Raw genomic sequence first — 11,790 nt, 5'->3', positions numbered from 1 at the left:
AGGTAACTAAGTTAGCCATGTTACTGGTAGCTAAGTTAGCCATGTTACTGGTAGTTAAGCCAGCCGTGGTAGCTAAGTCAACCATGTTACTGGTAGCTAAATTAGCCATGTTACTGGTAGTTAAGCCAGCCGCGTTACAGGTAGCTAAGCTAGCCGTGTTACAGGTAGCTAAGTTAGCCATGTTACTGGTAGCTAAATTAGCCATGTTACTGGTAGTTAAGCCAGCTGTGTTACAGGTAGTTAAGCCAGCCGTGTTACAGGTAGTTAAGTTAGCCAATTACTGGTAGCTAAGTCAACCATGTTACTGGTAGCTAAATTAGCCATGTTACTGGTAGTTAAGCCAGCCGCGTTACAGGTAGCTAAGCTAGCCGTGTTACAGGTAGCTAAGTTAGCCATGTTACTGGTAGCTAAGCTAGCCATGTTACAGGTAGCTAAGCTAGCCACTTTACTGATAGCTAATGCTAATGTTAGCCATCTCGGTCAGATAACGTCGTTAGCTAGTTAAGGTGAATCAAAAGGGGGTGGTTCCGCATTTGTCTCGGCTAAACTCCGGTTATTTTATACCTCGGTCGCCTGTAACTTTGCGCACAACAGAAATTGCCTGTTTATTGTAGCTAATACAACAAAATGAACACTTCTTACTCTGTTTACATCTGCCTCGTCTGCGGGAGAAGTTGGCTCCTGAGGCTCCATGTTGCTGTTGTCTCGGAGCCAGGGACGCTTCGCATCCTTCACCGTTAGTATGGAAGAGCGGTTGCTAAGATCCTTCACAGTTCGTATCGAAGGGCGGTTGCTAAGATCTTTCACGGTTCGTATCGAAGGGCGGTTGCTAAGGAAGCCCCCAAATCTTGAGCGGGAGATTCGCAGAAAAGGAACAAGAAACAAGTTTAAATCTGTGTCACTGCGACATCTAACGCCGTGGAAGAGCAAACGCATGTACAGGGTTGAATTATGAGTATTTCTCATTTAAAAAAATAATAATTATTATATTAATGTATTTACAATGTTTGACATATATCTGTAATCTTATACTAAACACAACAAATATTTAGTGAAATAATGCCCGAAAGGACATTGTAGTTTTGAAGGTTGCTTCCACATTAACGTTAGCTGAAAGTCTCAACTTTTGACCAACAAGAAAAACATATGTGAGGCATAGCAATCTTTCATAGAAACATACATTTGTAGCTCTTTTATTTGATTCTAATTTGGTCAACAGTAGTAACCACGGAAGAATGGCCCAATAGTGAACTATTAGATGTGTGTTGTTTGCTGACAGTCACGAAAACAATGCGCCCTTTTCACCGGCAGAAGTCGGTGAGTTGTGCAACAACGACGACAAAACTGACACGTAGAGAATCGGACGTGGCTCGTTTCAGCTTCATCTCGTTATTGATACCAATGTCTTGTTTTGAGATGGTTTTGACTGATTTTCAAGTCAATGCTACAATTACAACTATAAGGCTGGTTTACAGTCCGCCTATCGACATCATAAACATTTTTTTTTATTTTTATTTTTTTAAATTTTATTTCACCTTTATTTAACCAGGTAGGCTAGTTGAGAACAGGTTCTCATTTGCAACTGCGACCTGGCCAAGATAAAGCATAGCAGTGTGAACAGACAACACAGAGTTACACATGGAGTAAACAATTAACAAGTCAATAACACAGAGAAAAAAGGGGAGTCTATATACAATGTGTGCAAAAGGCATGAGGAGGTAGGCGTTAACACTGGAGTGATAAATGATCAGATGATCATGTACACGTAGAGATATTGATGTGCAAAAGAGCAGAAAAGTAAATAAATAAAAACTGTGGGGATGAGGTAGGTGAAAATGGGTGTGCTATTTACCAATAGATTATGTACAGCTGCATTATATTGTCGTTCAACATCAAACTTGTCGTTATGAAAAAAGTATAAATACAAAACGACAGCCTCTGCATGACATCAGCAGCCTGGTGCTCCAAATAGTAAACTGTCTCTAATTTAACACCAATAAACACATCTGTTTTAAAATGTATTCAGTAAATGCAAGCCAGGCAACTAAAAGCAATGTTTTGGTCTAGCCGGTATGGTGAGAACCTGAGATCAATTGGTATGCGACGATATGAGTCCCCTGTTGGCAGAGATAGGCATGTTGCACTGGGGCACGTTTTAATATGGTGAAACGCCTCTCATTTTACTATGGGTCCGTCGTGGTTCTTTGTATTCAGATTATGCTAATATATTTGAGACCAGTATATTGCAGTTAATTTTGTCTTTGACTTAATAAGTCAAATATATTTTTTTGTAGTAAAACAGGTAAACAACGAGTGCCAGACAGTTCTCATTAGAAAATACCAGATGAGGGCTTTGTTTACTACTCACCGGTGTTTGGAATACATTGAGCTCGTTGATAAAACACCATGGGATGCCTTTTTCACACTGAGAATTATTTGTCAAAGGTGGTTCTGTGTAAACTGCCGTTTCCAGCTTTTGAACAAAAAGTTTGGTGTCACTTCAAAATGTCCATGTTTTTGAAAGAAAAGCACATTTTTTTGGGGACCATTAAAATAATATCAAATTGATCAGAAATACAGTGTAGACATTGTTAATGTTGTAAATGACTATTGTAGCTGGAAACAGAAGATTTTTTATGGAATATCTACATAGGCGTACAGAGGCTCATTATCAGCAACCATATATATATATAATAGTGCGGTCTACCTTATCAAAAGCTTTGGCCAAGTCAATAAAAATAGCAGCACAACATTGCTTAGAATCAAGGGCAATGGTGACATCCATAACCTGAGCAGAAACCAGATTGCATACCAGAGAGAATACTATAGACATCAAGAAAGTTTTTCCAACACTTCTTGGGGTTAGACACTTTTGCTAGGCCGTCATTGAAAATAAGAATTTGTTCTTAACTGACTTGCCTAGTAAAATAAAGGTAAAATAAAATAAAAAATAGGAATCCTGACTTAATGAAGTGGTGATTAGAGCTCAGCCATGTGCTTCTTATCAGTAACAACGACATCAACATTAAGGGACATGTGCTTCTTGTCAGTAACAACGACATCAACATTAAGGGACATGTGCTTCTTGTCAGTAACAACGACATCAACATTAAGGGACATGTGCTCCTTGTCAGTAACAACGACATCAACATTAAGGGACATGTGCTTCTTGTCAGTAACAACGACATCAACATTAAGGGACATGTGCTTCTTGTCAGTAACAACGACATCAACATTAAGGGACATGTGCTTCTTGTCAGTAACAACGACATCAACATTAAGAGACATGTGCTTCTTGTCAGTAACAACGACATCAACATTAAGGGACATGTGCTCCTTGTCAGTAACAACCACATCAACATTAAGGGACATGTGCTCCTTGTCAGTAACAACGACATCATCATTAAGGGACATGTGCTCCTTGTCAGTAACAACGACATCAACATTAAGGGACATGTGCAGCTGTGAGGAGGAGGGTTTATCCTCCAGGTCTTTAACTGTTTTCCAGAACTTCTTGGGGTTAGACTCACAGAGAGAGAACTGTGGCCTTCCGGATAGCCTGAGTGCCCTTATTTCTCATTTGCCTGAACGAGAGCCAGTCATCCTGAGTGTGCGTGTGCCGAGCCTTTCATCAAATGCAATTCTTGAGGTGGAGTAACTCTGCAAGATCACGGTCGAATCAGGGACTGAACCTGTTTTTAATTCTCATTTTCTTTATGGGGGTGTGTTTGTTAACAATACCACTGAAAATATTTTTAAAAAGAAGGTGCAAGCGTCTTCGACAGAGGGGGATCAAGCTGATTCTCTACCATTTTACAGAGTCCAGGTCATGAAGGAAGGATTGCTCATTAAAGTGTTTTAGCAAGCGTCTATGACAAATCAGGACGGGTCGTTTCACCGAGCAGTCATTACGAACACAGGTTGTAAAACAGTGATCACTAAGGTCATTACAGAAAACACCAGACTGATACCTATCAGGATTATTGTGAAGATAACATCGAGGAGAGTAGCCTGTTCTGGGTGTTTGGAGTCATACCTCGTGGGATTGGTAATAATCTGAGAAAGATTCCCATTGAGTCCCATTGCTTTAGGACTTGGTCAGGTGGTTTAAGCATGTCCCAGTTTAGGTCACCGAGCAGGACAAATTCAGACTTAGTGTAAGGAGCCAGTAGAGAGCTTAGGGCAGGTAGGGTACAGGTAGGGTACAGGCCGGTGCTGATGGAGGACGATAGCACCTAGCAACAGTCAACAAAGAGCTATTTGAAAGTTGAATGCTTTTAAAACCAGCGAATCAAATTGTTTGGGGACAGACTTGGACGAGACAACTGAGTACTGAAGGTGATGCTTGGTAAAGATTGTCACTCCCCCACCTTTGGAAGATCTGTCTTGCTGAAAAAGGTTATAACCAGAAAGGTTAACATCAGTATTCAGAACCCTCTTCCTGAACCACGTCTCAGTAATGGACAACACATCTGGATTGGAGCTGTGAACCCACACTTTCAATTGATCCATTTTAGGTAATACGTGTCTAGTGTTAATGTGCATTAAAACCCAGGCGTTTACAAGAGCAGAAATCAGTGAAGCAGATATCAGAGGACAAGTCAGAATTGGGGCTAGCAACAGTAGATGGGCCAGGGTGTACATGCACATTTCCAGATATCATCGACAGCAAAAAAAATCAAGACACTGGCAGAAGACAGGGAGAGCTCTGCAGTGCTGATTTATGACATCTGAATGTGCAGTAGATGGCTAAACCTAAGCTTAAATTAAGACCAAAAAGGGCATTTGTGTTTTTCATAAATGTTTATGATATAGACCATTTTGACGTTGTGGCTGTGCTATTTAGTGGAAACACTTCGACCAAAGATGTGTGTAACTACGCCGAGATTAACCACACCTTTGTCGTTTCTAATGCCAGCAAATTAATCATAGTGGGCAGAGACAACCATGAAATAGCGAGAGCCTATTGGTGCGTTCACGCAAGTATTTGCATATTTCCGTTAGGGAACTTCGAGTCTGTGAAGTGTCCTTGCACTCCTTCTAAACAACGTATTTCTGTTTTACATTTGTAACTAGTAATGTCTACAAAAATGTGTCTACTCTGTTCGTAACAGATTCTAGTTTTAGAAACAGAAAACTGCATTGAAATGAAATGTTTTATCAATAAGAAAATTTGAAAAATATCGGCCAAAATCCATCATCTCCCACTTCAAACCACTGGACTTCCTCTCACTACCACCTTATATGGTAGTGAGTGGAAACGCCAACGAGATGCTTCACATTTATACATCCGGTGAAATATCTGTCTCATTGTTCTATCTGTATTTCAACCTAGACATTGACCCGGAAGTTATTTTGGTAACCTTGGGAATTCTTCCGGGATTTATTTTATCAACATGGCTGCTTCGTAAAGCAACTTGTATGTTTCCGTTGACTACATTGCACGCATTTTATTGATAGTTGTAGGTAAATATTTGCACTTAAACTATTAGAGTAAGCAGTCAGTATGTTTCAAGTTATTACCAGAAGTACCCCGGTAATCCGGCTTCTCGCCCCCCGTGGAGCCGTGCTTGTGGAGGCTGTCCGGGGTAGGAAGACCCGCACCGACCCAAAGGCCAAATCCAAAGAGGGGCGCATCAAAACGCCCCCTCCCGTCGACCCGGTGGAGATGGTGGTCCTCAGGGAGAGATTCACTGAATATGACCTGATCATGAGAGCGCTGAGGTAAAGACTAGACCAACGCACGTTTATGTTTCAGACGTGGTGCGTTTCAGGACAAAAGCTTAAGATTTACATCTCAGGTTACTGATAGTTAGTTCTGCATAAAAGTGAAATTGTCTGACTGGTCAGTTTTACTACTGATAATAGACAAGTAACGTTTAGCTACCTTGCTTTCAGTTATCCCATTCATAGTTATAAAATATGGTGTATTTTTGTAGGCACTAACTCCACCATGGTTAGTAAACTAGACCAATAAAAAAATCACAGCAAGGGAGAAGTTGCCATATTTATACAAACACTTTTTCCATAACGTTATTGAGCCAATGAATATCATAGTAACTTGTAATGACGTCAGAATCTAAATGTGGGTTTCCTCAAAATGATTATTATTGCAAGATATGACATCATAAAGGAATTTAAATGTGGCAAGAGAAAATATAATTTGCCCTCATTAAACTCGCCAGATCATTTTCCATCAATGGATGTCAGTATAAGGCACGAGGGGGGTGTGGTATTATGGCCAATATACCACGGCTAAGGGCTTTGCATGATGCAACACGGGAGTACCTGGATACAGCCGCTAGCTGTGGTATATTGGCCATATACCACCATCCCCGGGGTGCATTATTGCTATTATAACCTGGTTAGCAACATAATTGGGACAGTAAAGTACTTAAGTAAAAATACTGTTTGTAAATTCTGTTCTGAGTGTTGGAGTATGCCCCTGGCTATCCATAATTACATTTTTAAAAATACAAGGAAATTGTTCCGCCTGGTTTCCTTAATATAAGGAAGTCAATTTAAAAATATATATATATATATTTAACCAGGAAAGTCAGTTAAGAACAAATTCTTATTTTCAATGACGGCCTAGGAACAGTGGGTTAACTGCCTGTTCAGGGGCAGAACGACAGATTTGTACCTTGTCAACTTGCAACCTTCCGGTTACTAGTCCAACGCTCTAACCACTAGGCTACCCTGCCGCCCCGAAGCAGTATTTGACTGGGTGACTTTCACCTTTACCGAAAAAGGGTTTTTGGACAGTTTTCAGTATGGAGAACACAGAAAGACGGTTATAATGTTGTGGTCCATGAATGAGGTTGTGATTAGTGTGATGTGGTTGTCAGGCTGGAGTTCAAGGAGGAGATGCTGAGGAAGAGGTATGAAGAGGAGGTGGGCTCCCTGGCGGAGGAGAGGGCGAAGCAGGAGGCGGAGGAGCACCGTTCCCTCATGACCTGGAACCAGGAGGAGAATCTCCGCATGCTCAAGATCAGGTCAGGAAGGGACATCGGTTCTGATTTGTCCCAAATGGCACCCTACGTAGAGCACTTTTCACTGCCCCTTTCATGTCCACCTCCATCAAATAATCCATAAAGCTTAATGGGAAATGATGTCTGTCTTGTATTCACATTCTCTATCCCTCTTCTCTCTCTCCCTCTTCTCTCTCTCCCTCCTCTCTCTCCCCCCTCTCTCTCTCTCTCCCCCTCCTCTCTCTCTCTCCCCCCTCCTCTCTCTCTCTCCCCCTCCTCTCTCCCTCTTCTCTCTCTCTCCCTCTGTCCTCTCTCTCTCTCCCTCTGTCCTCTCTCTCTCTCCCTCTGTCCTCTCTCTCTCCCTCTGTCCTCTCTCTCTCTCCCTCTGTCCTCTCTCTCTCTCCCTCTGTCCTCTCTCTCTCTCCCTCTGTTCTCTCTCTCTCTCTCTCTCTCTCTCTCTCCCTCTTGTCTCTCTCCCTCTTGTCTCTCTCCCTCTTGTCTCTCTCCCTCTTGTCTCTCTCTTGTTCTCTGCCTTTAGGGAACTGAGAGTTCAGAAAGAGGTGGAAGCTGCTGAGGTCAAGAAGACAGAGGCAGCCATTCTGCGAGAGCAGGCCATGGAAAGCTTTGTTAAAGAGAAGGGAGAGGAGATAATGCGGATTCAGGTATGTAGAGTTTTGGTCAACCTTTTGAAAGCCAAAGCTTTAACGTTTATTGACCTTGTTGTAAACAAATGCGACGCCATGTTGGCGGAAGTTGTTTCCCTCTGAAACTAGAATGTTGTCGTGTCAAAATGCATCAATGTCTCAACTGTCTACATTACATGGCTTTGTTCCAGGAGGAGGCCAAGAGCTTCATCAACCTGGAGAACCTGGACCAGCGTATTGAGGAAGCCCTGGACAACCCTAAGAACTATAACTTTGCCATCGACAAAGATGGCCGCGTGGTGAAGAGGACTGTGCTGCAGTGAGAGAGACTGAGGATGACTGGAAGTGTAGAGTTAGACTTCCCCCCCCCCCCCCCCCCACTATGGTTCAGGTTAGGATTGTGGGAATGGAAGCTGATTCTGGATCTGTACCTAAGGGAAACTTCACCTCGGAGCCTTTGCCAGAGGCCTCAGAGGAGACTGGCAAGATAGTGAGCTCGTTTGACAAATCACCTTGCATCATAAATAACTATTAATTATTATTCGTAGATCGGTCAGTCCGTCACAATGCTCTGGAACACGGCCATTTGGGAAAAAGCCCGTCTTCCACCCACCCCCTCTCTCCTCTGTGACCCCGGAAACCGTTGCGATGTCGAGATGTCGATTTGTTAGTAGGCAAACAGAAGAGGCCTCCTCCCCTCCTCGATAACCACTTTTCATTGATTATAGGCATGTGTATCCTACCGGAGTCCTTCACTGAACAGTTGTGCTATCTGCCCACTTGGAAACATCTGTTGTTTTGTCAGCGGAGAAAAGCATGAACATGTTTAAAAACAATATGCTCCTTTATCTAGAAAATGTCTTGCTCAACCATGATGTGGTTAGCTGGGGTGTAGTCATTTGTCCAAGCCCTAGGAAAGTGTGGCGTTTATGTTAATTGGGGGGTGGAATCGATAGTTACCTATCGCAATGTTATTTTTTTGACGATATTACACAGTGTACAAAACATTAGGAACACCTACTCTTTCATTGACAGACTGACCAGATGAATCCAGGTGAAAGCTATGATTCCTAATTGAGGTCACTTGTTAAATCCACTTCAATCAGTGTAGATGAAGGGGAGGAGACATGTAGATGAAGGGGAGGAGACATGTAGATGAATGGGAGGAGACATGTAGATGAAGGGGAGGAGACGGGTTAAAGTAAACATTTTAAGCCTTGAGACACTTGAGGCATGGATGAGAGTCAACATGGGCCAGCATCCCCGTGGAACGCTTTCGACACCTTGTAGAGTCAACATGGACCAGCATCCCTGTGGAACGTTTGACACCTTGTAGAGTCAACATGGGCCAGCATCCCTGTGGAACGCTTTCTACACCTTGTAGAGTCAACATGGACCAGCATCCCTGTGGAACGCTTTCTACACCTTGTAGAGTCAACATGGACCAGCATCCCTGTGGAACGCTTTCTACACCTTGTAGAGTCAACATGGGCCAGCATCCCTGTGGAACGCTTTCTACACCTTGTAGAGTCAACATGGACCAGCATCCCTGTGGAACGCTTTCTACACCTTGTAGAGTCAACATGGACCAGCATCCCTGTGGAACGCTTTCTACACCTTGTAGAGTCAACATGGACCAGCATCCCTGTGGAACGCTTTAGACACCTTGTAGAGTCAACATGGGCCAGCATCCCTGTGGAACGCTTTCAACACCTTGTAGAGTCAACATGGGCCAGCATCCCTGTGGAACGCTTTCTACACCTTGTAGAGTCAACATGGGCCAGCATCCCTGTGGAACGCTTTCTACACCTTGTAGAGTCAACATGGACCAGCATCCCTGTGGAACGTTTGACACCTTGTAGAGTCAACATGGGCCAGCATCCCTGTGGAACGCTTTCTACACCTTGTAGAGTCAACATGGACCAGCATCCCTGTGGAACGCTTTAGACACCTTGTAGAGTCAACATGGACCAGCATCCCTGTGGAACGCTTTCAACACCTTGTAGAGTCAACATGGACCAGCATCCCTGTGGAACGCTTTCAACACCTTGTAGAGTCAACATGGGCCAGCATCTCTGTGGAACGCTTTAGACACCTTGTAGAGTCAACATGGGCCAGCATCCCTGTGGAACGCTTTCAACACCTTGTAGAGTCAACATGGGCCAGCATCCCTGTGGAACGCTTTAGACACCTTGTAGAGTCAACATGGACCAGCATCCCTGTGGAACGCTTTCAACACCTTGTAGAGTCAACATGGGCCAGCATCCCTGTGGAACGCTTTCAACACCTTGTAGAGTCAACATGGGCCAGCATCCCTGTGGAACGCTTTCAACACCTTGTAGAGTCAACATGGACCAGCATCCCTGTGGAACGTTTGACACCTTGTAGAGTCAACATGGGCCAGCATCCCTGTGGAACGCTTTCGACACCTTGTAGAGTCAACATGGACCAGCATCCCTGTGGAACGTTTTACACCTTGTAGAGTCAACATGGGCCAGCATCCCTGTGGAACGCTTTCTACACCTTGTAGAGTCAACATGGACCAGCATCCCTGTGGAACGCTTTAGACACCTTGTAGAGTCAACATGGACCAGCATCCCCGTGGAACGCTTTCGACACCTTGTAGAGTCAACATGGGCCAGCATCCCCGTGGAACGCTTTCTACACCTTGTAGAGTCCATGACCCGACGAATTGAGGCTGTTCTGAGGGCAACTCAATACTAGGAAGGTGTTCTTAATGTTTTGTACACTCGCTGTATAGTGTTACTGTAAAAGGAGACCGCCTGCACCTGCCTCAGAACTCCGGTACTGTTCATCCTGTAGCTTTCTCTCCATCTTCTCCATCTTTATTTCCAATTGATTAAAAAAAACGTGTTTTCTAATGTTCTCTCTTGCCTCCGCAGCAGACATACAGTGACCAATATGTTTGGCAAGGTCCCTCACTATGGTGATAATATCGTATCGGGAGGCCCCTGACACTTCACAAACCTAGTTCCTATTAAGACAAATTCAGGTAGGTCCCGGACCTGTTTCGTTCGCTTCCATTTTTGATTTTGATTGGTTCCTAGTGACCTGTTAAATACTTTGTCATGCGTGTTAATATCTGTCATGCGTCTGCGATGTATTCGGACAGGAACTCAACCCTTAAAGGAGGACAGTCTACTATGTGGGGGGGGGGGTTTACAGGTTATGAAAGCTCTGTACAACTTCAATCTATGGACTTCTCATCTGTCAAGTACACAATGAGAACGTTATGTAATAAATCATTGTTTCTTCCTGATTGATCCTCTCTACTACTTTCTTGTGAGTCATGTGGCTTTACTTCATTATAATGGTGCCGGAGGGGATTTTCGGTTTCTGACAGTTTGTGCAGAAATTCTTTGGTTGTGCCAACCCACAGTTTTATCAGGTGTCCAAGTGGCTGGTCTCAGACGATCCCACAGGTGAGGAAGCCGGATGTGGAGGTCCTGGGCTGGCGTGGTTTACGGTTGTGAGACTGTTTAGACATACTGACAAATTCTCTAAAACGTTGGAGGCGGCTTATGGTAGAGAATTCTCTGATAACAGCTCTGGTGGACATTCCTGAAGTCAGCATGCCAATTGCACGCTCCCTCAAAACTTCAAATAGCTGTGGCATTGTGTTGTGATAAACTGCACCTTTTATAGTGGCCTTTTATTGTCCCCAGCACAAGGTGCACCTGTGTAATGATCATGCTGTTTAATCAGCTTCTTGATATGCCACACCTGTCAGGTAGATGGATTATCTTCGCAAAGGAGAGATTCTCAATAACAGGGATTTAAAAAAAAAATTGTGCACAACATTTTAGAGAAATAAGCATTTTGTGCACATGGACAACTTATGGGATCTTTTATTTCAGCTCATGAAACATGGGACCAACACTTTACATGTTGCGTTTACCTTAGGGTCCGGAGTACTACGGGTTTTCTGATGATTAATTGCACCCACCTGGTGTCCCAGGTCTAAATCAGTCCCTGATTAGAGGGGAATCACCCACCTGGTGTCCCAGGTCTAAACCAGTCCCTGATTAGAGGGGGATTCACCCACCTGGTGTCCCAGGTCTAAATCAGTCCCTGATTAGAGGTGAATCACCCTCATGGTGTCCCAGGTCTAAATCAGTCCCTGATTAAAGGGGAATAATGAAAAAAGCAGTGGA

The 11,790-nt window shown here is 43.6% G+C and overlaps 3 protein-coding genes across 20 annotated transcripts in view; 1 reads left to right on the top strand and 2 right to left on the bottom strand.

The window, feature by feature from the left end:
- Window positions 1-936, bottom strand: part of alms1 (ALMS1 centrosome and basal body associated protein) — a 76,574-nt gene extending 75,638 nt beyond the window's left edge. Inside the window, exon 1 of the mRNA XM_052495835.1 lies at window positions 643-936. Coding sequence (XP_052351795.1) covers window positions 643-936 — 294 coding nt within the window. The remainder of the gene's footprint in view (window positions 1-642) is intronic.
- A 4,425-nt stretch (window positions 937-5,361) lies between these two features.
- Window positions 5,362-10,895, top strand: mrps26 (mitochondrial ribosomal protein S26). Its single transcript, XM_052495981.1, has 4 exons — window positions 5,362-5,724; window positions 6,849-6,995; window positions 7,510-7,633; window positions 7,807-10,895. The coding sequence occupies exons 1-4, from the start codon at window positions 5,507-5,509 to the stop codon at window positions 7,936-7,938; spliced, it is 621 nt and encodes a 206-aa protein (XP_052351941.1). The 5' UTR covers window positions 5,362-5,506; the 3' UTR covers window positions 7,939-10,895.
- LOC127915680 (uncharacterized) lies at window positions 8,751-10,420 on the bottom strand. 18 transcript variants are annotated; one of them, XM_052495980.1, is made up of 8 exons: window positions 10,283-10,420; window positions 10,091-10,234; window positions 9,997-10,044; window positions 9,759-9,806; window positions 9,471-9,566; window positions 9,329-9,424; window positions 8,945-8,992; window positions 8,751-8,898 (listed from the first exon to the last, which is right to left on the bottom strand). In XM_052495980.1, the coding sequence occupies exons 1-8, from the start codon at window positions 10,294-10,296 to the stop codon at window positions 8,826-8,828; spliced, it is 567 nt and encodes a 188-aa protein (XP_052351940.1). In that variant the 5' UTR covers window positions 10,297-10,420; the 3' UTR covers window positions 8,751-8,825. The 18 variants fall into 18 exon arrangements, with proteins under 18 accessions (XP_052351940.1, XP_052351923.1, XP_052351924.1 ...); XM_052495963.1 differs by lacking the exon at window positions 9,759-9,806 and adding an exon at window positions 9,663-9,710 and having other exon boundaries at window positions 8,945-9,280; window positions 9,951-10,044; window positions 10,091-10,138; window positions 10,187-10,306; XM_052495964.1 differs by lacking the exon at window positions 9,759-9,806 and having other exon boundaries at window positions 8,945-9,280.
- Window positions 10,896-11,790: the final 895 nt, after the last annotated feature.

Source organism: Oncorhynchus keta, chromosome 35, assembly GCF_023373465.1.
Source record: "Oncorhynchus keta strain PuntledgeMale-10-30-2019 chromosome 35, Oket_V2, whole genome shotgun sequence".
Classification (NCBI taxonomy): Eukaryota; Metazoa; Chordata; class Actinopteri; order Salmoniformes; family Salmonidae; genus Oncorhynchus; species Oncorhynchus keta.
Note: the sequence above shows the minus strand (reverse complement) of the source record. Positions and strands in the feature narration are given on the sequence as shown.

Bases quoted from the DNA above. Each gene is read 5' to 3' on its own strand.
- mrps26 (XM_052495981.1), top strand. From the start codon at position 5,507: ATGTTTCAAGTTATTACCAGAAGTACCCCGGTAATCCGGCTTCTCGCC. The intron at 6,996-7,509 runs GTCAGGAAGGGA...CTCTGCCTTTAG, and splicing joins CTCCGCATGCTCAAGATCAG to GGAACTGAGAGTTCAGAAAG. The intron at 7,634-7,806 runs GTATGTAGAGTT...GCTTTGTTCCAG, and splicing joins AGGAGATAATGCGGATTCAG to GAGGAGGCCAAGAGCTTCAT.
- LOC127915680 (XM_052495963.1), bottom strand. From the start codon at position 10,250: ATGTTGACTCTACAAGGTGTCGAAAGCGTTCCACGGGGATGCTGGTCC. The intron at 9,711-9,950 runs GTGTTGAAAGCG...TGACTCTACAAG, and splicing joins GTCCATGTTGACTCTACAAG to GTGTCTAAAGCGTTCCACAG. The intron at 8,899-8,944 runs GTGTCAAACGTT...TGACTCTACAAG, and splicing joins GCCCATGTTGACTCTACAAG to GTGTCGAAAGCGTTCCACGG.